The sequence below is a fragment of the Lissotriton vulgaris genome, chromosome 2_1 (genome assembly GCF_964263255.1).
Source record: "Lissotriton vulgaris chromosome 2_1, aLisVul1.2, whole genome shotgun sequence".
In the NCBI taxonomy this organism is placed as follows: Eukaryota; Metazoa; Chordata; class Amphibia; order Caudata; family Salamandridae; genus Lissotriton; species Lissotriton vulgaris.
In genome coordinates, this window is record NC_141687.1 from 977,684,743 (window position 1) to 977,712,490 (window position 27,748).

The window sequence follows — 27,748 nt, forward strand, 5'->3', positions numbered from 1 at the left end:
AATTGAAGGTCAGCATCAAATGAATTTGCAGTTTCCATCAAGAGATTCCAAAAGGACATAGACAATGACGGCAACCTAGAATTAAAGTCATACACATTTGGTTGAGAGGTTCCAGTTTGATCAGCAACAATGATAACCAACGAGAAATGGAAGAATATCTTACATCAAGAAGTATACTTAGGGCAGAGTTGTAAACAAATACACAGACCTGGAGGGATCTTCATACTGCAAAGGTTCACATGAATTCAGAGACAACTAGAGGTAATCATAACTTGAGGTATCTGAGCTCCCCAAAGTACCAATTATAGAGTAGCTAAAGAATCCTTATGGGATGAAACTCTGTTGTCCTCCATTAAGAATTTGTGGTTAAGTCACCAAAATTTTGAACTTTTAGATCTAGAGAAAGATGACTTCGACCAATATATTAAAAGCATACAATCGATAATAAAGCCCCGACAGAAGTGCAGGACTCCACCATCATCAGGAGTTTAAATGTAGGTTAAACATGGCAAGTAAAATAATTCTGAAATGCCCAACACGTTTCATGTTGTGTTTGTTAACCCAAATGTATTCACCAGTTTAATGGAAGTTCCACTCTTGACGGGAGCTTTTGAAAACTGCTGGTAAGAGAAAGAATATATCATAGCTAATTTTTCCAGTTGTTCCTTGGATTTGCCCGAAAGCTTTGCTGTCAACTGCTTCTACTCATTCAAAATCAGATGCTGTTTTCAAAGACAGTTGAATCTTCTAATACATCATTGAAATGTATGTAAATTCCGCGGTAATGGGAAAATCTGATTCCACGGTACACCAATCACAGCCAATAAAGGTGAAGCTACGTGGAATGGAAATCAAGTTAGTTGTTAAAGAGCACCGGAATTTTGTATTTGACAGGTCAGTAACTATTTCTGAATTACAGGCTTGTGAGCTGAGTTTTATATTATTCAGAACAGAGACTGAGTGCATACCCCACTCTTGGTATCCTAGTGCTTAATTGTTGAGCCGGTGCCTCTGGAAAGTGTGTATTTATGAAAACAAAAGCCAGTCACTCTTCAGTAGCCAAATTCCCTGCATGGAAACCTAGATCATGCCTGACATGCCTTTGCATTGGTAGGGCTTCTGGATGCGTCAGAGGATCTTTTGTTGTAGACAAATCAGGCTGTTTATGGTTCTTTTTCTTGTCTCGAAGCAGCTTCTTAACACAGTGGAATAACAAATCACAGTGTGCAGTTTACTCTCCCACAACCTGTCAGATTCGTAGACCTGACAGAAATGTCACAAGTGTTCTTTAGGTTGGCAGGCCTCTGTTTTAACTAAGTATTGTCAGAAATGTTGAATTATAGCACTGTGTGTGAAAAGAGGTTTGACAGTGGTGTAATTCAGATGGAGAGAGCATACTTGGTGGTAATGCAAATTACTGTTTTAGAAACACACCTCTATTGAACAGGGCTAAGCGGTAATTCATTGTAAACCCTTTATATTTCAGAGCTCAAAACATGTTGTTGTAAGATGTGTTACGATTAGCAGCTGTTAAGTAAGGACGTGGCACAACGGGTGTGTCCAATGTAAATCCAGGAGGGCCGAACACAATGCTTTGAAATGTAGCGAGCCCAAATCGGAATCGATTACATATTCAGTGGTAGTTTTAAAAATCTGGCATGGCCTTAAAATAGACACCCCCATCATAAAGGTTTGACCTAAACGGCAATGTCTGATGCTCATTGCCTGTCTAGAGGTAAGACCTGAACATACCCCTGACTGAGAAGAGTCTCTTTTGCTCATAGGGTGAACACCTTTCAGTCCCCAGTCAAGAACTTTTCACCTACAAATCACTGAATTCTGCTGTTAGTCTAATTAGTTCACTCAGAGCTAAATAAGACGCCCGCACCCCGCACGCATTACACACACATGTCCAGGAATGAAAACAGTGACATAGAGGAAGGTGGCCACCCTATTTCCGCCCCTCGCTTTGCTTGTTGTTTGATACTTGTTGTCTGTCACTCTGCCCTAATGGCTTCTGTACCTTTAATCTAATACGCTTTTGTCGTTTCTGCTCTCCACAGCCAGGATGTGCGACGCTCACATGCGAGGGCCGAGTGGGGTCGTCACGTCGCCCAATTTCCCGGTGCAGTACGATAACAACGTCCACTGTGTCTGGGTAATCACGGCTCTGAATCCGGCGAAGGTACGTGACAAGAATGCCTCGTTCTCCCCTCCCCGCCTCCTTTCAAAGCACATTTCCAGAAAGGGTTCTTGTGTGTGAGATGCAAACGCGACAGTGTTTCAAGTTCCTTATGGGACAGCCGCAACCCCGACCCCCCAAAACAATTGCTAGGGTTGATATACAAAGCGCCTGAATCAAAGAAACAGAAGCGGCACATGGAGGGGGTAAAAGTTTAATGAAAAGGGGCCCGTTAATTATTTTTAATCAAACCCTCTGCTATCGCGGTGCGAGTAGTGGCGAAATGCGAACTCGCTTAACAAAGCATTTCATTAAAAGTGGCTTACAGGCGCCGCGCGCGCGGGCCGTGACGGGAATGCGGATGCGGGCATTGCTTTGAGTGATAGCTGGGCCGGGGCCAGCAGGGATTTGCTCTTGAAAACGGAGTGAAAGGCAGGAAGCGATGGCTTTCTGTGGAAGCTCGCTGACGGCGCATCAGTGCAGGCTGACGCCAGTCAGTCCATCAAGGGCCAGGGATATGTAAGCGTAGGCCCGGCCTCCTCGCTACGGTGGCCTTGATTGCCAACGCTCAACCGGAACCGATGAATTTTTATTTTTGATCGGCGCGAAGGACAGTGACATGCCATCGTGGGGCCTGCGTTTTCTAGTGAGGCGTACAACGAAAAGTAGAGCTTTAGCTTATGATATATTATAGTGGCAGCTCTCCAGACAACTCAAAAATGTAACTGGGGGAGATATTGTTAAAGCAAACATGTATATAACCTGTTAATGCTCTCTATTCTGTCTGAGACCAAAACAGCTCTTAACTGCCGACACCTTAGGAAAAGACTGCTAAGTCCCTCGTCTCTTTTCATGACAATATTCACTTGTCTCTGTGTGTGTGTGGCCTTTTCGTCCATTCTGGTTCTCCTGGCTTGTTGAGGCTGATATGTTGCAGTGCGTTCCTGATATACAAGCCTACTGTTCGCGAGATTGGACAGTGAAATGTGTGGTCTGGGTTGAACACCAGACTCATGGAGGCCAGCGGTGGCCATACACACTTTTAACATCTGGAGGGGCTCGATGTGCTACAGGCGATAACCCTCCTTTGATTCCACTTACAATCTCAAAGGAAATCTGTTCATACATATTCAAATGTCGTAGGGGAAAGGGCAGTGTTCTAAGGATTCTAAGCTGTATTTGTGGTGTGGGTGGGGACAGTGGAGCAATTCTTTTCTTTCACATAATGGTGAAAGCATATGTGGTCCTAAAGTAGAGTGGTTTGTAATTGGCTTTTGGCAGCGCCACAGAGCATTCCGTGTTTATTGTGGGCCTCATCTTTGGAAACCCTTGTTTTAAAGGGGTGGGGATCATCGGGCTCTGATTATGGCCATAAGGATGCAGTATGCAGAGAGCACTGCCGAAGTGCGCTCTGGTATGGGCGATTGCCCAAGGGACGTATGTTGGTATCTAAGTGGTGCATCAATCAAGTGGATTAATAAAGCGCGGCTAATCACCTGTGAGGTTATCCAGGCACTGGGGGTCTTGCTGCTTCAGGTAGGATTAGTTGAACAATCAGGTCTTGAGTGCCTTCAATAATTCTAGGCGAGAGGTGGCAGTCCGGAGGAGCAGGGGGGGGTTTGTTCCAGGATGTAGCTGCGAGGTAGGAGAAGGAGTTTCCTCCACTGATGCTTTGACGGATGTGTGCTTGAGGGAGAAAGAGATGGAGCACAGGTGCCTAGAGGGTTGGTGGAGATTCATGCATTGGTTTATGTAGACTGGTCCTTGGTTGAACAGGGCTTTGAAGGTATGGGTGGTCAATAACTTGAATTGGCATCTCTTTTGTATGGGTAGCAAGTAGAGTTTCTTAAGGTGAAGGGTGATGTGGGTCGAGGGTGAGTCTGAGTGCAGCGTTCTGTATGAATTCCAGTCTCTTCAGGAGGTGAGCGGTGATTCCTGCATAGAATGTGTTGCCGTTGTCCAGGGGGCTAGTGACTAGGGCTTGAAGCAGGTGCAGGAGACTGCGTTGATCTGGGTTTTCATGGTGAGTTTGATCTCCAGGATAATGCTGAGGTTACCTCAGCGCCTTGAGACCCTCCTATTTCCAGGGGCCATCAGGTGTACTTTCATGGGGATGTATTGATGCCGAAGTCCATCCAATCAGTGATGCTCGTCATGCACCTATGGAAGTTGGTTTTTGTGGTGGATATGTCTCCTGAGAGAGAGAGGATGAGCTGGGTGTTGTCTGCGTAGGATAAGATGTTCAGTCCATGGGTTGGCTAGGGGGGTCATGTAGGTGTTGAACAGAGTGGGATTGAGGGATGAACCTTGAGGAACGCCGCAGATGATCTTCTTGGATTATGAGGTGAACAATGGCAGGCAGACACTCTGGGTTCTTCCAGTGAGGAAGGAGGCGATCCATTTGAGGGTGCGTCCTTGGATTCGGATTAGATGTAATCTTTTGATAAGGGTGTGGTGGGATATGGTGTTGAATGCTGCTGAGAGGTCAAGGAGGATCAGGGCCTCTGTTTCTCCTCAGTCGAGGAGGATTCTGATATCATCAATGGCAGCAATCTAGGTGGTTTTGGTGCTGTGGTTAGTACAGAATCTGGATTGGGAGGGGTTGTTTTCCAGATGTTATGTTAGTTGGAGGTTGCTGGCTTTTTCGAGACTTTGGTGGGGAAGGGGAACAGAGAGATGGGGTGGTAGTTTTTGAGTTCGCTGGGTTCAGCGGATGGTTTCTTGGGAAGGTGTTTGACTTCAAGGTGTTTACATTATTCAGGGAAGGTGGCTGTGTTGATGGGGAGGTTGAAGAGGGTAGTGAGCTCGCTACTGATCATCTTGCTCCCAAGGTTTAAGATTTTGTGTGGACAATTGTACGTGGAGGCTCCTGAGTGTATGGCATTAATGATGTCTGTGGTGGTTTGTGTGGCAAGCTGGTCCCTGGTGGTGAGTTGATGGTTGGGCTTGTTTATTTTGGAGTGAGTTGGCCAACAAGGTCACTCTGTACTTTATTAATGACACACGCCATCCATATGTAGCCAATTGAGAAGTTATTTGGTGTATTCTTGAGGGAATTAGAAAATTATGTCTTTGATGGGAAATCGGAAATTGTTTCCTTTAAGTCTAGGATTAGCATAATCAGGCAGATAACTATACTGTGGAGCAATGTGTTGCTTGGGGTTCATGGAGGTGCTAGGTACTCATCCTCATTTAACTCGTTGGGCAATGCTTTTGAAGAAAGCAGCTAGGGACAACCGGTGTAAAAGAGCAAAATGATGGTAACACAAGGAGCCAAGGGAGTGTCTGTTCGAATGTGGTGGTAAATTAAATTATTGAGGTCTTCCACTTGAAGACAGCAGTATCAACAGTTTATAGGATGGAGGGGAGGTCTGGGGCTCTACCTTTATATAATGTTTCATGTAGGGAGGGGTATAATGTCTTTGAATAGGTGACAATTAGAATGTTCCTCTTTAGAGTGAGGATTTTGAGGATCCAGAAGGAGGATGTTAGAGAGAGGTGCTCAAGAGGGGCAAGAAAGATGGAAGGGGATGCTAAGGATCCTCATGAACTGTACTATATGACCTAGGATAGGGGCTTTTTGGGCATGATCAGCAAGACCGTCCTCTCTGTTAAGACATTCCTTACACCACTTGTGTAGCTAACTTCATGACCTAAACTTCCACACCTCCTTTAATACTCCATTGTCTTTGTAAAATATTCCATGTTTCTCATCATATTGACATGTATTGTGTGGATCTATCCACCTTTGTATTTATTGGACTCCATCTCAGTCTTAAAACATTCTGACGTCTGCAAGGGATTTCTGCTTAGTCTGTGGGTGCACCATTTGGATTTCATGCACTGTATTGGAGTTCATACATTGTTTTCTAATGACAGAAAAGTTGAGGGCCTATGACATGCTTCTGAAACTGAGGAATTTCCTAGCAATGTCAGGTTCTACAGTGACACACCTGGTTTCATCCTGAGAGCATTCAGGCCACCAGGAGTGTGGCAAATACCTTAAGCATCTATATTGTTGTGAAATATAGATACAATAAAATAGTGTATGCTTATAAATATTTGTGCTTAATCCTGAACTGTATTTTAAGAAAAACAGTGATTCCTGTGAAATAGATACTTAATAATGATTTGAAAGACAAAGCAAAGTTTGCATATATAGCCAAGGGCTATATGCGGTGTCAAAGAGAAAGAAACACAGATACACTGACTCTGTTTTTCAATAGTTGCATTGAGAAATAATTTTGGTAAATGAATACTCAAATTTCATACATTTAGAAACAAGTATTTACAGTTGTGTAAAGTGTCCCAAGTGAAAATATGAACCAAAGCATATGTGACGTTTGTGAGACATTATGTGCAAGGTTTCAAAAAAAATGTTTGGTTACAAAAGCGACCACTCCATATTTTCCAAATACATAACATCTATATAATGATAGAGTGCAATTTTCAATGGTTCGCTTTTTTCTATTGTCGACAGTGTTTCGACCCTTAAATGGATGTAGAGTCCCTTCAAGACCTACGGTGTAGGGGACATCTGAATTAGGAATTGCTGCGGTATTTGTGGTGTGCGTGCAAACCGTGTGTAGGTGAAAAAAAATTACTCACTAGGAAACCCAGCCGGGTTCCCTAATGAGGGCGTTGACCTAGCAATTTCTAGTAGGATATGCTCAGTGGCTGTCCTCAGTGCTTCAAGACTTCACTTTCAGCAGTAGGTGATATCTTCGTTCCTCCGGCCTTCCCTGGCAATATTCCGCAATTAGTGATGATTTCTTCAATTTGGATCAAATAGGCGGGACCAGTTCCGTCAGTCCTCTTCCGATACATTGACCAACATTATTAAGTAACTATTCCACAGGAACCACTGCTTTTATTAAAATACTTAATTACCCTGGTTCCGTCATGAGTAGGGTTCCCTTGTATTTCTTTTAATCCTGAACTGTAAGTGCCTGATGATGCTGAGAGTCCAACTGCATCTAATAAAAATCAGTTCTGGGTCATAAACTCATAATTAGTGCTTCTGGTTATATGGTATTTATTTTTTTGACACGTGGCTGAATCCATTTTTTTCCACTTTATCTGTATTTATTTATATTCATTATCAGGTTTGTGAAAAACATTAAGCTGAAACTCGTATGTTTCCACATTTATTTAACCAATAAATATGCAGTCATGCTTGATTGCCTGCCAGGTTTCAGTGATATGAACACCAGTAGAAGATCAGTCAATACACTTATATGAAAATATGCACATGTCAGTATCAGCCTTGTGTATATCTACTGCTGTTTAAACTTCTTTACCAAAATTCCTTTCTTTTTTAACCCTTTTACCCATCAATCCACACAGCTATTGGCCTGGCAGTCATGGCAAAGTGTATTTACCATCACTCAGAAAGCACTCCATTTTGTTTTTTACCCACATTTAAAAATAAATACAGACAAGAAAATAAATGTTTTTTTGTCTGTAAAAATCAGTAAAAACGGAAAACAGGGAGTGTGTATACCGGATCGTCATTCTCTTTGTCCTCTCTTGTGATATGTATGTTTGTCCTCATTACTCAGTAGGTTGTCCAATAGAGGGTTATCAAAGTATTCATTCTGTTGGGTGACCTTGTATCGTTTTGTCACTTGCTTCTCTGACCAATGATCATCAGGTTACTTCTGTGCTGGGCTGACTGTGTCTCCATGTAGCTCATCATTTCTTGTAGTCATTGTTTCCAATTGCTTCTTTCTCCAAAAATAGCTATTAGTGTTCTGTGTTTGTGCTCAGGTCTGATCTTCTAGGTGAAAGATCGCATTGCTCGGTTCTTCAAAAACAGACACCAAGGTGTCTCTTGAGAGCGACACAGAAATTGAATAAAGCAAGCAATTAATCAGCTGCGGCCATTCAGGTAAGAATGGTTGGGCCGTTGGGCCAGGTGGAGAGGGATTTCGACAGACGAGGAGGAGGGGAAATGAATTAATTATTTTATTTTCCCTCATCATCGGCTGTCGAAATTACCTACCATTCCACCGCTCTTACCTGCATGGACCGCAGCTGACAGAAATCCTAATTATCTAATAAAGTTCACAACGTTTGGCACAAGAACTAAAATAATTTGACCAGAATCACACAATTGTTGAATCATGAAGCTGGGATTTGAAAACAATGACACTCATTACACATGTGTAACTTAGTCAATGGGCTAATTTTCCTCCTTCCTCTCCTCTCATTAAGGCAGCATCTCAACTCTGGGTCTGCCAGCCTATTGCAAAACTGGGAGAACTGACAGGCTGGTGCTCGTAAACAGTTAACAGGATTTGTAGCAGTCATTCACTTCAGTTTCAGAACTTGCTGTTTGTTTCTCATACCATAATGAGATACTAGTAATTAGTTTCCTCTTTAAGTCACTCTCTCAGACATATCCTGTTTTCAGCACTCTTCAAAACATCATTTTCATCACTATGTACAACTTGTCACCCATGTATCATCGCTGGAAGTGTGGGGGGTCAGTTCTTAATTTGAGACGTTGGAGCTCAACACCGACACTTAATTGTCAACAGCGGCACTTATGATTCTGTTTCTTGGGTGGTGCTGTTTGTCAAATATATTGATGGGCACACCAACAGTTCTTCATTAATTCAATATATATTAAAAATAACTAATACTTGCCGCCCAAGCCATTCTTATGCTATATGCAACAAGGGGGGATCCAAGCAACCCTTTATGCCTGAGACTAATATACACAAAAAGAGCAGTGACCCACAAGGGATAGATGATATAATCTGTGTATTCAACAGTTTCTTAATACTATTGGAATACAAACAAAACTTTGCCTGTGACTTCAAAAGGTTATGTCAAAAACTATTCAAAGTAGCTGCAGATCGGGTATCTGTTTGCGTTTTATTTTCGTTATAAAATAGTATCTACCTCTAACAAATTCCTCAAATATTCAACTATTACATGATTTATCACATTCAGATATACAGAAGATATTTAAACGTTACAGGAAGTTATACAATCTTTTCTCGTTTTGTCTGGGTCCATTTTACAAGTAGTCCATATCAGTATAAATAATTGCCACCCAATCTGATGTTCCAAACCGATTTGCTATTACACTTAGATTGGAGGTTTTTGTGATTACTCCTTTTCATTTCTTGTGGACTCCTTTTAAGAGAAAGGTAACACATATTGGCCTGTAAGGTTTCTGGCCTCTTGAGGACTATTCAAGGCAAGTGTGACCTGTTCAGTCTTATTACTTCTGCCCTCAGCCGAGCATACTTTACTTTGTTCTTAGCGGGAAACAAATCACGGCTAAAACAACTTGGCAATATATCTCTACATGCGACGGTCTACATGGAAGGTCCTGTCTTAAAATGGACCAGTTTCAAATTCTGTGACCGTTCTTATGAATTGGGGACCTAGAATAGTCTGAATTGCCCCGCTTGTAGGAGTGTGATAATAGTTGTGTTGGTACGGGCATTAGCAGTCCTGGCAGGGGCAAGCTGCAGTGGCCCCCTGAGTCCTTGTAATTGCATGTCCAACAGCTTGCTGCTCCATCAGATGTCTCTCGGAGTACCGCTCCCTGCAAGTCCCTGGCAACAGCTGCCCAGCCCACTGTATCTGAGATACGGGTACCGGTGGAAACTTGCTTGCAGTAACCGAATGAGCTCTTTATGTCATTAGACTCACTCACAAAGAGAATGTTCCTTTTTTGTTCCCTGCACAGCCCACTCCCAGTTGACAACCAGAGCTTTCTGGTGGTAAACTGTTCCTTCATTTTATGTGGTTGGGTTAGAAGAGGTGAGGAGTGAGAAATCTGCTGCTTGAGTATGATTGTCACGTAAAGTGGTTTGGCTTATTTCCATTAGTTTGAGCCATGGTGGTAGACCAGGACTGATGACTTTGCTCTGCAAAAATGGAAGAACTTGTTTTGCGCAGTCCCATAAGCAGAGTCACCTAATTGTAAATCCAAGCCAGTGCACAACCTTCATGCTTGAACAACCACGGTCAACATTTTGCTGTCACTTGTGTTGCTTGTTTTTGAAATAGAGAACAAGGTGATTCCTCTACTCAGTTTAATCAAGCGTTGTTTATAAAGAGTAGACTCTGCTGCTCTCCTTGGAGCTGGAATGGTGTTTTCCAAAGTGGGCCTCTTGACCATTTCAAGACTGTTGGATGGAGGAGGTGACGGGATGATGGACAGAGCCTTGTGGTGAGTTTTACCAGCTGTGGTTGGGTACAGGATCTCCGGACCTCTGTAGGTGACTGTCTTCTTGCACAAGATGGTCAGTGAATCACTGATATCTTCATAGCCCTCTCTGCCCTGTGATGGATCCTTGGAAATCCCAGGAAGCACTTCCATGCCAGCAGATAAAGTAGGATCCTTGAGGTCATACAAAACAAAGGGTTGGTGAGCGGGGGCATGACCGTAGAACAGCAGAACCCAAGGAACAGTGCTTGCAGCTTTAGTTCTTGAAGTATGTCCCCACATCTGGCAGGTGCCTTATGATTATTGTCATTCTAAGGAATCAGCAAGCTTTCAAAGCGCTGGTTCAGACTGCGCTACTCCAACTTGGAGAAGTCTTGACACAATGGTCCCTTAGTAGAGCATCCGAGAAGTATATTGTAGTACCAGTAAAAGGCCAAAAAGGAGCATGTGACTGGGGAGACTATAAGGCTCACCATTACAAAAAGGTATGAGGATTTCGCAAAGTTGACGGAAATCGACTTGAATTACAGAGTCTTACTGCAGACAGCGAGTTTAAAGCCTTGTTCTGCCACCTGGGTGAAGCCCTTGTGCCAGAGGGGAAAATATTTCCAGACGGGCTGGAACTATAATCAATCTATGAAAGAACCAGCAAGGTGAACTGTCCCTCTCTGGCATTCAGAACAATCCCCTCCAGAAATCTTTACTGTTTTACAATAGTTTTGTATTATTAAAAAAATAAATCCCGGGGGAGCTATTTTTTCTCAAAGATCTTAAAAACAGTTCAGTAACTTGCAACCTATGGCAAATGAGGAGCATCTCCATCAATCAATGTAAACGAATGAAACAGCAAATCACACTAAAAGCTGTGCTTTAAATGAGCAGGGGCTATCAGAAACGGAGAACTTGCGATTCTTTGGTTTTAAAAGGCGAGTATCAGCACTTCTCAGTAGAAGTGTGCTACGGTGTCAGTCCAGCGCCAAACACCTCGGGTACTCCTACGCTCAACAAGTTGGAATAACATAACATAAAGTTTAATGGGAAAGTACGGGTATTTGTCAATAACAAACAGGTACTTAGGAACAATATCTTTACCTACACTTCTGCATTCCTATTTCAAGCACTCATCAAACGTGTCTCTGTTCACTTGTCAATGGTAGAAGTATTCATATAGAGAAGTTTCCATGTGAGTGTACTTTGCCTTCAAGTGCAACAAACATTGCGGATGAACTCGGAGGCAAGATGGCGTCGGTGTGATCGGGAGGAGTAGGCAGAGCTCCGCACGGCTCCGACCCCTGTGCTATGTCACGGAGCACCTCAACCAAACAATAGATGACCGAATTGACTGACTTTACGGTGGTTCTACTGTGATGGTATTTTCGGACCTCTTTTTCTCCGAGCATGGAGAACATTGAATATGGTAAAATCATCTATTGAACAGAACCAATGGTGATAAAGAAACAGGAGTGAATTAGGAGTGAAACACGACAGCAGCCTCAAAAAGACCTATGCCTAAGCCTAAGCAAACAAAGCAAACAAAGCCTAAGCAAGCAAACAAAACAAAAGTAAAACCAGACAAGGCAAATCTAACTATATAGCGCTTCACTAGCCATTTAGCGCCATTTAGCTCCAACGGCAATGCAAGGGTGGCAAGGAAGACAGGAATACAAGAACACAAGAAAATAAGAGAACAAAAAAATCGGCAACAGCCGAGCGATATAATTCTGTGGAGTTCCATCTAAACCCACACCCGCACCCGCACCTAAGCCCGTTGCAGTGCCGTACCTGCGCTGGTGCTGATGCTGGTGCTTGATATGTGTATTCAGACCGCTGACCCACCGATACCATGAATTTCATGGATGCCTGGCATGGATGTTTGCGCTCTCTCAGGTAGACTCCCCAGCTCAAACCAGGATTGCTTTTCCCAAGGTGCACTGCTAGCACGGCTACAGCGCTCTTCCACTGCAGCACCGCTACGGGACAGCTTTGCTTTGATTCTGTGCTGGCGGCGTCCGTGTTGACGTGAGGCGGTGTGTGGGAACTGAAGCTGACGCCTCCGGTGCCTCCTGTATCATGACGGCGTGAACAATACCCTAAATTCTCAGTCCTGGGTCACGGGCTCGGAAAGGTAGGAAGCAAGGAACTGCGCTCTGCGCTTTGCAAAGTCCTCGTGGGAGGTAGAGGTGGAGGGGGATCGGCGGAATCGGCGGAATCGCTCACTCTGCTCTCAAGATTCGAAGTTCGATGCTCCGCTGCTCTCAGCCATCCGTTGTCAAGGAGACAAAGAGACGCGGATGCCTGCAGCACTTCTGCTCGACTTGGCCCAGAAGGCTCATAAAAAAAACGAGAGTAGAGTCCAGTGTACCACTGGGGGGTATACTTTAGGCTGCATCTCTAGCTATCTAGGCTATCTAGGCTCAACAGTAGTAGTGCTTTTAAGACTGTTGAGGCTTGTGTCCCGGTTGACCTGTGAGAGACTTTTGAGACCTTTGAGACCTCTGAGGCAGTCCTGGTGTTGGTATAGGCATCAGTCAAGGCCTAGGAAGTACCTGCGGAAGTACTTGCAGACAGTAGGTGCTGTGGTAAAAACAGTTTTTTCTTTCTCCTCCTTCTGCCGCTTCAAGGTTGGCCTGGAGAGACGGCATTACAGGCAGACGGGGGCCGGGGCGCAACAAGGTGGTCATCATGGCTGGTGTGGAGGGGTTCAATCCCGGATCCGCTCCAAGTGAGCAGAGTATACACCACATCCAGAACGAGATAGACATGATTAGCTCTCAGGGGGCTGCAAATGCACTGGATGATCCTGCTATAAACCCTACAAGGCGGCCTGAGACAAGGGGTGCTAAAAAAAAGAAGAAAAATGCAAAAATTTGGAGAAGGACAAGGAAAAAGAGAGACAGAAAGGTAAAGAAAGAGAAAAGCTAAAGGAAAAAAGCAAAGATAAAGACAAAAGACAAAGACAAGGATCATGGGATTGAAGCAGGCCCTGATAGTCAACAGACGCTGGCCAAAATGGAATTACTCGCAAAAAAGCGAAGCGACTACAGGCTATCAAAAATCTAAAGTCAGCTGCTAAGACCAGCGGTCTATCAAATGATGCTCAACCCCGGATTTCAACTATCTTTACCCCAGTTACCAAAGAGCCACTTGATCAGAGGATGCCAGTAGAAATGGACAATAACCTAAGCAACTTATCAAAAATACAGAGCAATCGGAGCAAGTACCAGGTATCCATCAGTGGGGAAATCAAGACTGGATCTGTGAGCAGTTTGAGTAGCACTATGACTGTTGGACCTATAGAAATCACAAGAGATAGAACAGCTGTACAAGGTGAAGAATGTGTACGGATAGCCGATCAAGGTGCCCCATTTACCTCACTACCTATAAGCTCGATTAGCCCAGAACTTGAAAACACAGATCAATCACGATACCCGGATCTAAACCCGAGCAGGACCGCTCGGCTATCAGACAGGCCTGGAGTAGAATCCGAGTCAGAGGCTGAGTCTGAGTCGGAAATCTATGAAACCGGGATGTCCACCGCGAGTGAACCTCAGAGACTGCGATACAAACAGATAAATACTGATTCCTCTGAACCATCAGATTCTAATTCTAGAAAAACGAACAATTCTCCCAAAGACAACAGTGTAAAGTAAAAACAAGATAAAAAGAAAAGAAGACAAAGGAGACAAATCAAACTAATTGATGAAGATGCCACCGATCAAGGAAGTAATGCAGATCGGATCGATCGGATTGATCATAGACATAGGAATGTATCTCCTCATGCCACCACCATGTCTGACTCAAAGACTGAGCACAAACAAGTGGGCGAAGGAGGAGGTCAAGCTGAACCATCCTTGGGGGACGGATTTAACTCAATTAGGAAGTTTCAAGAAGATGTGAAAATAGATAATAAGAAACTCCAAAGGGCAATCCACAAAGTAGGCCAAACTTGTCTGGAATTCTCTGATAGAATGGCCTCAGTCGAGCTACGAACCGAGAATTTGGAAAACGATGTCTCCGCTCTCCAGAAACAAGGAAAGGAACAGGATGGGATTATTCGAGACCTAATGATGAAAGTAGAGGATCAGGAAAACAAGGCTCGGCGTAATAATTTGCGCATACTGGGGATCCCCGAGGGAGTGGAGGGGAACGACTCAAGGAACTATGTGATATCCATATTCAAGGACTCGTTCCCCGAATTAGCCACTTGAGATTGGGACAAAGAGGTCCAAAGGGCTCATCGCTTTCCCCTTATCCTTAATAAACGATCGCATGGATCGGAGAAATACCCCAGAGCAATGTTGATTAACTTTGGTAACTTTCTTTTACGGGAAGCAATTTTCGACCTGGCACGACGAACCCGTAAAAGAGAATACAAAGGATATGCGTTTTTTAGTAGACCTGACTTTGCCCATGCAACTGTCGAAAGAAGATGGAGGTTGCGGCAATTCTTTACCCCGTTTGAACAGATAGGAGCCACGTTTTTTTTACAGAATCCAGCCAGATTAAAGGTCATCTTGAATGGCATCACCAGAAGTTTCACCAGTGAAATTCAGGCGCAAACATACCTTGAGGAGATTACTGAACACAGTAAAGACAAAGATAAACTCAAAAAAGTGAAAAAACAAAATAAATAGACTATAATTCTAATTTAATTAAAATTATGTCATTGGTGCAGTGATTAGACAGAGACATTTTGAGAATGGGAGTGGAGAGGGGAGGTAGCATGGAAAGATTTAATGGTTATGTATAGGGAATATAGGGAAATATATTTCCGAGAATCTCCCGAAAGCTACAGGGGACAGGACGCGGAGATGCCTGCTGCCTGTGGATCACCGAGATGCCCATAACCTGGGCCTACGGGAACCATGTAGCCTCATTAGATGGTGGGGGGGGGTGGGGGGGTTAGGGAAAGGGGGGTGTCAGTAGGGGGGTTCTAGGGAGAGGGGGGAGGGGGCGACGGTACAGGCAAAAGAATAGGCCGAATCTATGAATTGGCGTACAAGCAAGATAAGAACTGGGTACTTTTCCAGGATCAATAAAAGCATACACAAAGATATACAAAAGAAAACATACCTACGAATGGCTAAATTAAGAATATTAACTTTTAATATATGCAGGCTTAATGATGTCAAAAAGAGGCAAAGACTAGCAATAGGTCTGCAATCAATTGGGGCTAAAATTGTATGTCTTCAGGAGACCCACGTCGAGGGGTCCCAAAGACATCTCTTTAACAACCTGGGATATAGAGTCGTCGTCGCCACTACATAGGCAAATAAAACACGTGGGGTGGCTATCTTGGCACGGGGTGCGGGATTTCGATCTATAAGATCAGCCTCAGACCCATGTGGCAGATGGGCTATAACGGAGTGACAATATGCTATGGGGAAAAAACTCACGATCTGCTCAATCTACGGGTGTGTCACCGATGATGCCGAACTTTTGCTGTTTCTAACTAATGAATTTGCACATTGGCCGGTTCCCATGGTTATGTGCGGTGATCTCAATATTAATATTCCACCAATATGGCTTTCGGGACACACCTTTAATTATCAAGGCAGGAAACCAAAAACATATAAAGCTTTGGAAGCACTTTGTTGTACTCATGGGCTAGTAGATTGTTCGGAGATGAAACAACCGTACAACCACAGTTACACCTTTTTCTCCCACCCCCATCAAAAACTTGCCAGATTGGACTATATTTTTATGTCAAACACTATTGTCTCCAAATGCACTATAGATCGGCTCCCTAGGGTTTTTTCCGATCATAATCCTTTAACCGCATCGCTGCGGGTGATATTTTCCTCCTGTGCTGGGCCCCTATGAAAATGGGTGTGGTCGTGACGGAACCATTCCGTCATCAGCACAGCCCAACCGTGACTGATGATGGAATGGTTCCGTCACAAGCATCGAAGGGGTTAATCATGAGCTTCGATACTGATACAATTCAATCTGATCGCAGTAATTGGACTTTTGAAAGAGCATTATTAATTAACGAAAAATACTGTTAACATATGGAAAAATGGATCCTTGAATTCTTAACATTTATTATGGGTAGAAAATATGATTAAAGCAATCAGAGACCCTATCCATAGCCTAACCTATGACCCTAAAGAAATTAGGGATGCCTTTAAGAAATATTACTCGGAGCTTTATAGTAAGACAGGCAATAGCCAGGGTAAAATTGATGAATATCTAGACCTAGTTACAAGGCCCTGCTTATCCCAAGCAGATCAAGACAGTCTCGTTGGAACTCCTGATCGGATGGAAATACTACTTTCTATACGTAGCCTCCCCTCTGGTAAAGCAACGGGCTTAAATGGATTTCCTGTGGAATTTGATGCCAGATTTAGTAGTGTACTAAAAGACATCTTAACTAAGTTGTTTATCCATGTATTTCAGAGTGGACGGCCTCCGGAATCTTGGGCCTGGGCCAAAATTATTGTCTTCCCTAAAAAAAACTAAGACCCCACAGAATTAGGTGCATATCGCCCAATCACCTTAATTAACAACGATTCCAAAATATATTCAAAAATGCTAGCAAGTAGATTGGCACCCGTAATCCATAAAATTATATCAGTTAGGCAGCATGGATTCGTCCCAGGGAGATCTACCATGGATCATGTCGAGAGGGTGATCACTCTTTTTGACATGACTGAAGTAGAAGGAGACCATATGGGCTTAATACTGCTAGATGCAGAAAAAGCATTTGATAGGGTCTCCTGGAAGTATCTATGGACTGCCATGTCAAAGAGTGGGATCGGGGACCAATTCATTAAAGCCGTTTGGAAGATGTATGTCACTCCTGAAGCAGTGGTTTTGGTCAATGGGGACATCTCTGATATCATCAAAGTGACTAGAGGTACAAGGCAGGGATGTCCCTGCTCTCCCCTACTTTTTGCTATATTTATCGATCCATTTATCTTGAACTGGAAACAAACCAATTTATACAACCTATGAAGACCTCCAATGGCGATACTAAGACCTTAGCTTTTGCAGGTGACATTGCGATTGTTACAGCCGATCCAATGGCGGCAGTTAAGGTAATGGAGGAAGAAGCGAAAAGGTTCGGGGAGATTTCCGGGTATAAATTGAACCAAACAAAAACCCAGATTATAATTAATAATAAAATTAACTTTTCTGATGAAACGGTTGTGGACAATGCATTATATCTTGGTGTAAATATCACCTCAAACTTAAATAATTTAGTGACCCTTAACCTGGACCCACTATTGAAACTAACTTAAAAAAACTTAACTAGGTTACATAATTTACACTTAACAATCATCGGAAGGTGCAACCTTATCAAAATGGTATTCTTCCCTAAATTTTTTTACTTTTTTCGTACAATTTGTCTAAATTTTGACCCATCGCTATTCAAGGAAATAGATAACATCTTTTCTCGCTTTATCTGGGGATATGGAAGAACACGCAGAGCCCATAGATTCATTACCCATTCAAGGAAAGAGGCGGTCTAGCGCTGCCTAACTTTAAAATGTATTGGTGGGCTACAATTATTAAATATAGTTGTCTACTTTTAACCAACAGGCAAGATTCTAATCCTGTCCGGTCAGTTCCAACTCCACAGGAACGTATCCTAGGCAATGAGGCAAGTAACCACCTATGGAAATTAACATATGATTGTCATTTTTAAAAAGTGCACTTTAAAACACTTAAAGGTATTTATACCGTATGGAACCAGGTTCGAAAACTTTTGGGGATTGGTAGGTTTTCCTATTATACTACGCTAGAAAACAACACTAATCTTCCTGGAATCTTTATGGATTCCTGTATGAGGCGATGGGTCAGATCTGGAATCTCACAGTTCGGCTCGCTGTATGACTCTATGGGTTTTTGCTCATTCGAATCTTTAAAAATTAAATATGGGTTGGATTCCCACGATTTTTTAAAATACTTGCAAGTTAGGGATTTTATTTTAAAGAAGGGGGTGGCAGCAGGTCCTTTAAGAAAACTTTAGCAATTGAAACAGTGGTTAAAACAGATAGGATTAAAATTGGAGAGATTTATAAAGATTTAACTGCAACACTACCAGACGATCTAGATAAATATACATGCAATTGGCAGAATAAATTAGGTATCTCAGAGCTTCTAACGCATAAAGCATTGGAACTGTCAAGCTCTATATTAATGTCCACCAAACTACAAGCCCAATTCTGCTAAACTTTTTTCCAATTCTACTACACCCCTAGAAGGATATCCTGATGGAGTGTGGGCAAAGGTACATTTTGCCCTAGATGTATGATGCCCGAAACCGATCTGACACATATGCTGGCCACATGCCACACTTTAGGCACTATTAAACGAGATATTTCTATATTTCTATCCAGAATCTTAGAGACTAGTATAGAGATTACAACAGCAGAAATAATACTAGGGGTGGATAGGGATATTAGACCTAATGCCCTGCAGGGACTCATATTTATTTTGGTGGCTGTACTAAGAATTTGTCTGACATCCGCCTGGCTGGATCAATATCCACCTACATTCCAACAATGGCGGACCACTTTTTTAGCTACATACAACCTGGAAATAGCTATTTATAGCCGGAAGGGCTTGAAGAAGAAAAAAAAAGGACTAGAAATTTGGGACCCGGTCAGAGTAATGGTAGGGAGACCGGATTAGCAATGATATTTAACTACTATAATGGAGATGCCCTTGGACCTTCTTTTGCTTTTCTTGTTCTTTTTTTTATTTTAATATTTTTTGTTTTTTCTGTTTCTTGTACTGCCTTATTTAAAATTATTTTATTTGGGATAACATCAAGATGATGTATCTGTATTGTATAGAATGTTGCCTGTATTGGGGGGGGGGGGGCTTTTAGGGGTGGGGAGGGTGGGTTGATTTAATTGTTAAAAAAATTCAATAAAGAATTGTTTTCAAAATAAAAGTGCAACAAACATTTCCTTTTAAAGTTAAATTTTTTTGTAACTTACACAAAGTTAATAATATTCCTGAAATCCCCCAACAAGCACACTTGTTTCTTATAAAACGGAAACCGTTGTTAATGATGAGGCTGGACCAATATTTCGGCATGCCCAAGTTACATATCGATGTGCAGGGCATAGAGCGCATAAGTACAGAAAGGATCCTCAATTACAATGTCTCTGTCCAATAAATGGTCAAGTGGCCAAAAATCTGCAAAGGGATAACAAGTAGCAGGGCAACTTAAAAATGCACACTGTGACCTCAAATGGACATACTCTTTAACAGTTAGAGAAAATCTCAAATCTAAAAGATGTTCAGCATTTGCAGATAGATGCCTGAAACATGTGCAAGGGAAACCTAATATTTGCTTGGTGCATATATGGAGGGCGCCACAAAGAGAAATAACAGAGAAATGAAGTGGGCACAATAAAAGAGAACTCAGAGAGGGTCAACAAAAATCAAATTGGTGGGATGCATGGTGTTAGAAATGGGGGTCTCTAGTTGGCAAAGGGAGGTACCTGTGCCCAAATAGGGATCCTTGCTTCTAGTCAGGTAAGGGGGATATACTCCTAAAATAAACCGTGCTCACCCCCTTGGTAGCTTGGCATGAGCAGACAGACTTATCTCAGAGGCAGTGTGTAATACAGTAATACAAATATGACTTTCAAATGGTAGAAATAGTTCAGTTCAAAGCAAATTGCAGATGCAACACTTTTCACACAAAGTACCTTGGATGCGTCACGCACACAAACAAAAAGGGCCGCCAGGAAGGTGATGCGTCAGCTCCTTACACTCAATGAAGGTGATGCGTTGGTTTCTGCTGGGGGGAGGTGATGCATCGGTTCCTTACTGCGTCCCCCAACAATGCAACAGACCTGGCTCCTCGATGCGATGCAACGATCCAAGACAATACATGGATTTTTGCAGCCGCTCAGCAGAGCTTTCGTCGGAATCGGTACGGTAATCGCGGACTTCGGAGATTAATGCACTCAATGTGGCATGCTGTGACTTCTCGAGCCGCGGGCAGGCAGTGCTATGATTTCTTTGGCGATGCATCGGAAACAGGTGTGGATGCTTTATGTTGTTGCGTTGCTTTTCCAATCCCCAACAGTCAGAACATCCTCCATAGGGCAAGAACAGCTACAGGCACCTCTTGGCAGTCAGAACTCCCAGCAAGGAAGTTCAGGGGGGCGGGGGTAAAGTCTTTGTGTCCCTGACACATGAACAGGAGGCAAGCTCTTCTTCAAGCCCTTGGAGATCTACCTCAAGCAGGGGACACAGCAAACAGCAAAGTTCTTCTTACCTTTTCTTGACAGAAAGTAGCCACTGCAGGCCAACCCAAGACAGCAAACAGCACAGGGGCAGTTTCTCCAGCTCCTCTCATTGGCAACTGTTCCTTTTGATTTCCCAGAAGTGATCTTTGAAGTCTTTTCTATCCCTGAGACTTCCAACACACAGCAAATCCACTGGAGGCAAAGGCAAAAATATAGGGGAAACGCATGCCAATGAGGCCAAGTCTTACACATGGGAGGTGAGTTGGGAAAAAAATCAGGTGAACAATAAAAAATATATCTCAGGGTGAAAATGAAGGAGAAATCAGGCTGACAATTTAAAAGAAATCAAAAGATTGGCATGGCAATGAAAAATTACTCTTTTAGGTAACTCAGGAGGTGAGAATGTAAGACAGATCGAGATAGATAATGAAAAGGAAATCAAAGTGAGCAAAGTAGGAAAAATTAGGTGAGCAAGATGAAGAGGAACTGGAGGGTCACTGTTACACATAAGTCAGGTGGCAATATTGAAAGAGTAATCGGTGCAAAAGGAGAAAATGAATAATGACAATTAAAGAGAATCAGAGTCTACCAATGGAAGCTCCTTATGGGGTGTCAGGAAAAATCATGATTGAAAAAGATACCGGGGTCTCCTTAGAGAAAGAAAGGAGTGACAACATTAGAAAAATCTATTTCTCTGGAATCATCAACAATATTTTATATGGGAGCCTGCCATAACTTTTAAGATTTGAAGAGGAAATTCAGCCTGATTGTTAAAATATTCACAATGATCACCCATGAAAACATTATTTTGTTTTTATGCTTAGTTATGAGTTTAGAAACACATAGGCTTGTGAGTGCCGCCATTTTAGGGATAGGAGACTTTCTAGACGAGCTCATTATGGCTCAGAAGTATTGAATCAGTCCATTTACTGTGTACTATAACATTTGTGTGGGCAAACATCTTTGACTTGAAAGCCATAGATGTGATATAGTACATCTGGTTACAAGCTTCACTCAACATTTACTTGAGAAACCTCACTACCCTAAAATACAAGTATGCAAATGCTTTTATGTTGAGCGTTTAGAAACCTTTTTATAAAAGTATATGGCATGAAAAACAGTCAATGGGGGAGGCCTTTGATCTCACAATGGAAGAAAGGAAAGGGTTACGGCGTTGTGTGCCAGAATACGATATATAGAAATTTTATCAGTCATAAATATCGTATTCAAAATTATTATGGCATTTTGTGTCAATGTTTTATTACTAACTACAAAGGCGCAATATTTTCATAGACAATATTTAGAACACAATCTTAGCATCAGAAAGTATTCCACCAATGATATTTTGATACTACAACATTTGAGGATTTCACTTTCTATTGATGTATTCATTATCTTGTGCAGGACGCACATAAGATTTTGACTTCTGCCTTGCAAAAGTATTTTTGTTTCTGTGTCTTGGTTGACTTGTAATATAAATAAACAGATTTTGTATATAGAAAAAAAAAGAAAAATCAAGAGTAACAGTGAAACGGATAGGAACGATGTCTGAAGATAAGTCAAATATGACATTGACAGAGAAGCTGAGGTGGGGCAGCAACATGGAGGGAAGGGTGCTGAAGGAGACATCCGAGGTCAGCAGTGGGAGAGATCTGAGAGGGCAACACTGAAGAGAAGATCAGAGGGGGACATGGAAGTAGGATTGGAGATCTGACAGTGAGAAAGTAGTACCTTTTCTGCAGTGCACATCATGGACGGTCGCGACTTATGAGGCAGATGCAAAGGATGTGGGTAAAGAGCAACAAGGAATAGATAGAGTGACACTAACGGCTTGCAAAACATTAGGTAACAAACAAACAGGCAGCAATAAATAAAGAACTTCCACCGGCTTCAAATGCAGCATTAGGGTTGGTTTCTAAAGCGCACCCTAAGCAGCAAGTTTGCTGTAAATCTTAAAGTAAATCTATTGCAAATCAGAGATGTGGGGCCGATGAGGGCCCTAGCCTGGAATCCTTCACTTCTCCAACCTCCAGAAGGCCTTGATTCCCCATGGTGGGGTGAAAGTCGACTGTCACAATATCTTTCAAAGCCCCACTGCTCTGAAAAATCACACAGGAAGGGGCGCCTGCACCATAATGTAGATGAGTGTCTATTTTAGGCATCGTTTATAGAAATCTAAACTTCTTCTCCACAACGCGGAAAGACATTGCTGGATCAGTATTTTAATTTTTTTACACATCGCCGCATTAAGCGCAGAGGAGCGCTTTTTAATTCTGGAACTATCCTGTGATCCCAGTCTCTCCCCCGGACTCCAGGACACCTACCTGATCACTCCTCCTGAGTGCACCGGTGCTCGGCTGAGCGTTGACCGCTTCAGCGGGCTCGCAGCGGCAGGGGCCGCCATCTTGGGCCGGGTTGCTCGGGTGAGGTGGGAGGCGAGGCCAGTGACATCACCGCCACACCCCCGAGTCCCGCCCCTACTTAGGAGGGCGGACTGGAACCTACCCTTGGCATTTGCAGGCTGACGACCCTGTGGCAGGGGGTCTCCGCCTGTGGCTAAGGAGGTTAGCAGCAGTATCCACAACGCGGAAAGACATTGCTGGATCAGTATTTTAATTTTTTTACACATCGCCGCATTAAGCGCAGAGGAGCGCTTTTTAATTCTGGAACTATCCTGTGATCCCAGTCTCTCCCCCGGACTCCAGGACACCTACCTGATCACTCCTCCTGAGTGCACCGGTGCTCGGCTGAGCGTTGACCGCTTCAGCGAGCTCGCAGCGGCAGGGGCCGCCATCTTGGGCCGGGTTGCTCGGGTGAGGTGGGAGGCGAGGCCAGTGACATCACCGCCACACCCCCGAGTCCCGCCCCTACTTAAACGGTCCATATGTGTCAGCGCAGCGGACGAGCGCAGCGGGCGCGACGAAGGCGCGCCGGAGTTGCGCCTGAGTTAAGCCCGTCTGCGCCCGTCCGCGGCCGACCGGGACCCGGGCCCACCCCCCCTGGCCATTTTTTGAGGTATTCCTCTTTTGATCTATTATCACTACAACCTAGCTCCCCCTCAGGAATAGCCCTCCCTTCACTCCCCTCGCACACTTGCACACGTATACAAACATTGGGGCTCTCCCGCCTTCCCCTGCTGGCTGATGATACTGAGTCTACTCCACCATTGCCGAATGAACCTAGATCGGCTCCTCTATTATTACATAACATGAGATGCTACTACCTCAACACAAGGTCCCTAATAAAGAACCAGGTCAACATCTTCCTTTTCCTGACGGAAGAAAAACCAGATCTTCTGTTGTTGACCGAAACGTGGACCAACCCTCATTCCTTGCCGGACATTCTGGCATCACTTCCCTCAGACTACTACATTCTGACTGCCAACCGTGCACAAGGGAAGGCTGGAGGTGGGGTAGCAGCAATCATTTCGAAATCTTTTCATTTCCGGGAATTACCTTCTCTCACTCTCCCCAACACAGAGAATTTGGTAATCACACTAGACTCAGAGAGTGGGGCTCTTACTGTAATTCTGTTATACCGCCCTCCCCAATACATGGCCAATTATCCAGTACTTTTGGCAGAACAACTGGCCTCCCATGTAATAAAGCACTCTAAAACTGTCCTAGTGGGGGATTTAAACTATTGGTTCGATAGAACAGACACTGACACCCAAGCTGGAGAACTGAGGGACCTGCTTACAGATCTAAACCTGGTCCAACACATTCACTCTCCCACTCACCAGAAGGGTCACAGCTTGGACCAAATCTGGACATACAACGTACCACCATTCTCTCCTATTATAAGCCCTTGCATTTGGTCAGACCATTATCTTATCCAGTTCCCGCTAGAAATTCAAGGGCAGCACAAGGCCAAACCTCCCATGGGTAAAGAGTTCTGCAAATGGAAATCCATGGACCGCTCTGGGTTCATGGACACGTTGAACAACACCTTTTCCCCATTAGACGAAGATCTGGAGGTTGACGAGAGGGCACTGTCCTCCTGGCTTCTCCACGCAGCAGATCTGTTCGCCCCCTCTGTATACTTACCTAACATTAGAGGCAATGATGCCCACAAATGGTTCACTCAAGAACTTAGAGCACTTAAATTAGGGGTACGACAGAAAGAAAGACAGTGGAGAGCCACCTACTCTTCACAGGATAGGGAAACCTTCTGCGTCACTAGGAAAAATTATCAAAAAATTTTAAATCAACACAAACTTAACTACTTCTCCACAAAAATTTTATCGTCATCCAACAAGTCCAAAGATATTTTTAATATAGTTAATGAACTCTGTGACAACGACAGGACAGCCCCTTCAATAGCTCCTACGCAGAAACTATGTGATTCCCTGAATAATTTTTTCAGAGAAAAAATTGTCACTATCAAATCGAGCATTGGGATCACTGAAATAATATCGACTGCCAAAATATCGACTTGCCAAAATATCGTGGACAAAATATCGACAGTCAAAATATCGAGTTTGTATCTACAAACAGGTAAGTACAAAAATATCGAGTACAAAATATCGTTAACAAAAATATAGATGTAAAAAATATCGACTTTATTAAAAACAGTGTTAAATTAAATTAATATTACATTTTAATTACTAAAATATACTTAAAACGACTTAAATTAAATTATAATAATAAAATAATAAATGAAAATAATAAAAATAATTTTTTAAAATCTTATTTGTTGACCCTGAACCCTAAAAATACCCCTTTACCCAAAAACCCAAAACTGACCCTGAACCCTAAAAATACCCCTTTACCCAAAAACCCAAAACTGACCCTGAACCCTAAAAATACCCCTTTGCCCATGACCTGAAAACTGACCCTGAACCCTAAAAATACCCCTTTACCCATGACCTGAAAACTGACCCTGAACCCTAAAAATACCCCTTTACCCATGACCTGAAAACTGACCCTGAACCCTAAAAATACCCCTTTACCCATGACCTGAAAACTGACCCTGAACCCTAAAAATACCCCTTTACCCATGACCTGAAAACTGACCCTGAACCCTAAAAATACCCCTTTACCCATGACCTGAAAACTGACCCTGAACCCTAAAAATACCCCTTTACCCATGACCTGAAAACTGACCCTGAACCCTAAAAATACCCCTTTACCCATGAACTGAAAACTGACCCTGAACCCTAAAAATACCCCTTTACCCATGAACTGAAAACTGACCCTGAACCCTAAAAATGCTCCTTTACCCAAAATTTATCAATATTATTTAATTACCAATTAATTATTAATTAACAATAACAATAAAGTAAATATATTAGAACATTAGGTGTAATTATTTTAATAATTAATATTATTTTATCAAAATTAATTACTTAAAAATAACACAAAATTATATATATAAAAAATGTACTCTAATTAATATAATTAACTAATTACAATTAATTAATTAACAATTATTTACTAATACAAAATATATTCAAAATTATATTAATTAATTAACTAATTAATATTAATTAATTATCAATTAAAAATATTAACAAACATATATTAATTAATTAATTATTATTAAATTACTTCCCACCCTATTCCCCTATAAACCCACAACCCGCTACAGAATTACATTACGCAATTATTATCAAAACAAAATTCATGTAATAAAATATTTAATAACATTAATACACACTATTCACACATATTATTACATAAAAATACACTATAAAATATTATATATTATTAAAAAATCGATATTTTTGCTATCTATATTTTATACAGTCGATATTACTTCACTTACCTGAAAAACGATATTTTTGTAGTCGATATTATGTCCAGTCGATATTTTGTCCAGTCTATATTTTAAACTCGATATTATGTCCAGTCGATATTTTGGAGTCGATATTTTGTCTCTATACCCGAGCATTGCTAGTTCCCCAACGTCACTTCCTTTGGATGACGTCTTTTACAATCCCTCTGTATTAGATACCTTCCCGGCCATTGATGGTAAAACTTTTTCTTCACTTTTGACGAGGGTAAAGTCCAGATCCCCTAACGACATCTGCCCCCCCCACATCTTCTCGGAAATCGGTCAGACTATCCCTCAGGGTATTCTACCCCTACTAAATAAATCACTGACCCAGGGCAGGGTACCTACTGGCTTTAAACACGCTCTGCTAATCCCTTTAATTAAAAAAACCAGGTCTGGACCCTCAGGACTCATCAAATTATCGTCCTATATCCCTGTTGCCGTTCCTATCCAAGATATTGGAGGCTCACGTCTCCAATTGCCTTTCCAACTTTGTGGAAACCACTGGATTTCTGGAGCCAAATCAAGCTGGGTTCCGTCCAGGCCATTCGACCGAGACGGTAACCCTGGCAGTCCAGAATACACTTCGGTGTAACGCAGACAGGGATGTCCACCAGGCACTGGTGCTTCTTGACCTGTCTGCTGCATTCGACACGGTCGACCACACTATTTTGGTCGGCCGTGTCGAGCAGGCAGGCCTCAGAGGTACTGCCCTGAGCTGGGTGGAATCATTCTTGTCTGACCGGACTCAAGCAGTGAGACTGGGCACCTTCACAGCCCCTAGAATTAAGAACGACTGCGGTGTCCCTCAAGGCTCATCCCTGTCTCCCCTTTTATTTAATTTATACTTGCGTCCCCTTTTGTACTCCTTGAGGAAATTCAAAGTGTGGATCTTTAATTACGCAGATGATCTGCAATTGGTTTTCCCCCTGGGGTCGCCGGATGCTGTCACTGAGTTTAGGGAGGTCATGGCTCATATCCAGAGATGGATGGGCCTTAACCACCTAAAACTTAACCCAGGTAAGACTGAACTGATCTTGCCTGGGAAGAGCGAACTCAGCTGGGGACCTCAATTTTGGCCTCCGGAGATGGGAAACCCCCCCTCCAAATCCCGCACGGTTAAGAGCCTTGGAGTCACCTTTAGTGAAGACCTCTCCCTGAAAAGTCAGGTAGGGTCAGTTGTTTCCGCCTGCTTCTTTCAGCTGCGCAAGATTAGAAAGATTGCCCATTTCCTAACTCATTCTGCCCTGATACAGGTGACCATCGCCCTTGTGCTGTCTAGGCTGGACTACTCAAATAGTTTATATTTGGGCCTTCCAGCCGGGCAGCTCAAGAGGCTGCAGCTGGTTCAAAATCAGGCGGCCAGGCTGATCTGTGGGCTTC

General features: G+C 42.9%; 1 protein-coding gene across 1 annotated transcript in view; it reads left to right on the forward strand.

Annotated features, from left to right (window-relative positions):
• The window catches only part of CSMD2 (CUB and Sushi multiple domains 2), a 1,651,801-nt gene that overhangs the window by 1,059,974 nt on the left and 564,079 nt on the right, over nt 1–27,748 (forward strand). The window contains exon 10 of the mRNA XM_086956548.1: nt 2,064–2,185. Within this exon, the coding sequence (XP_086812674.1) occupies nt 2,064–2,185 (122 nt within the window). The remainder of the gene's footprint in view (nt 1–2,063; nt 2,186–27,748) is intronic.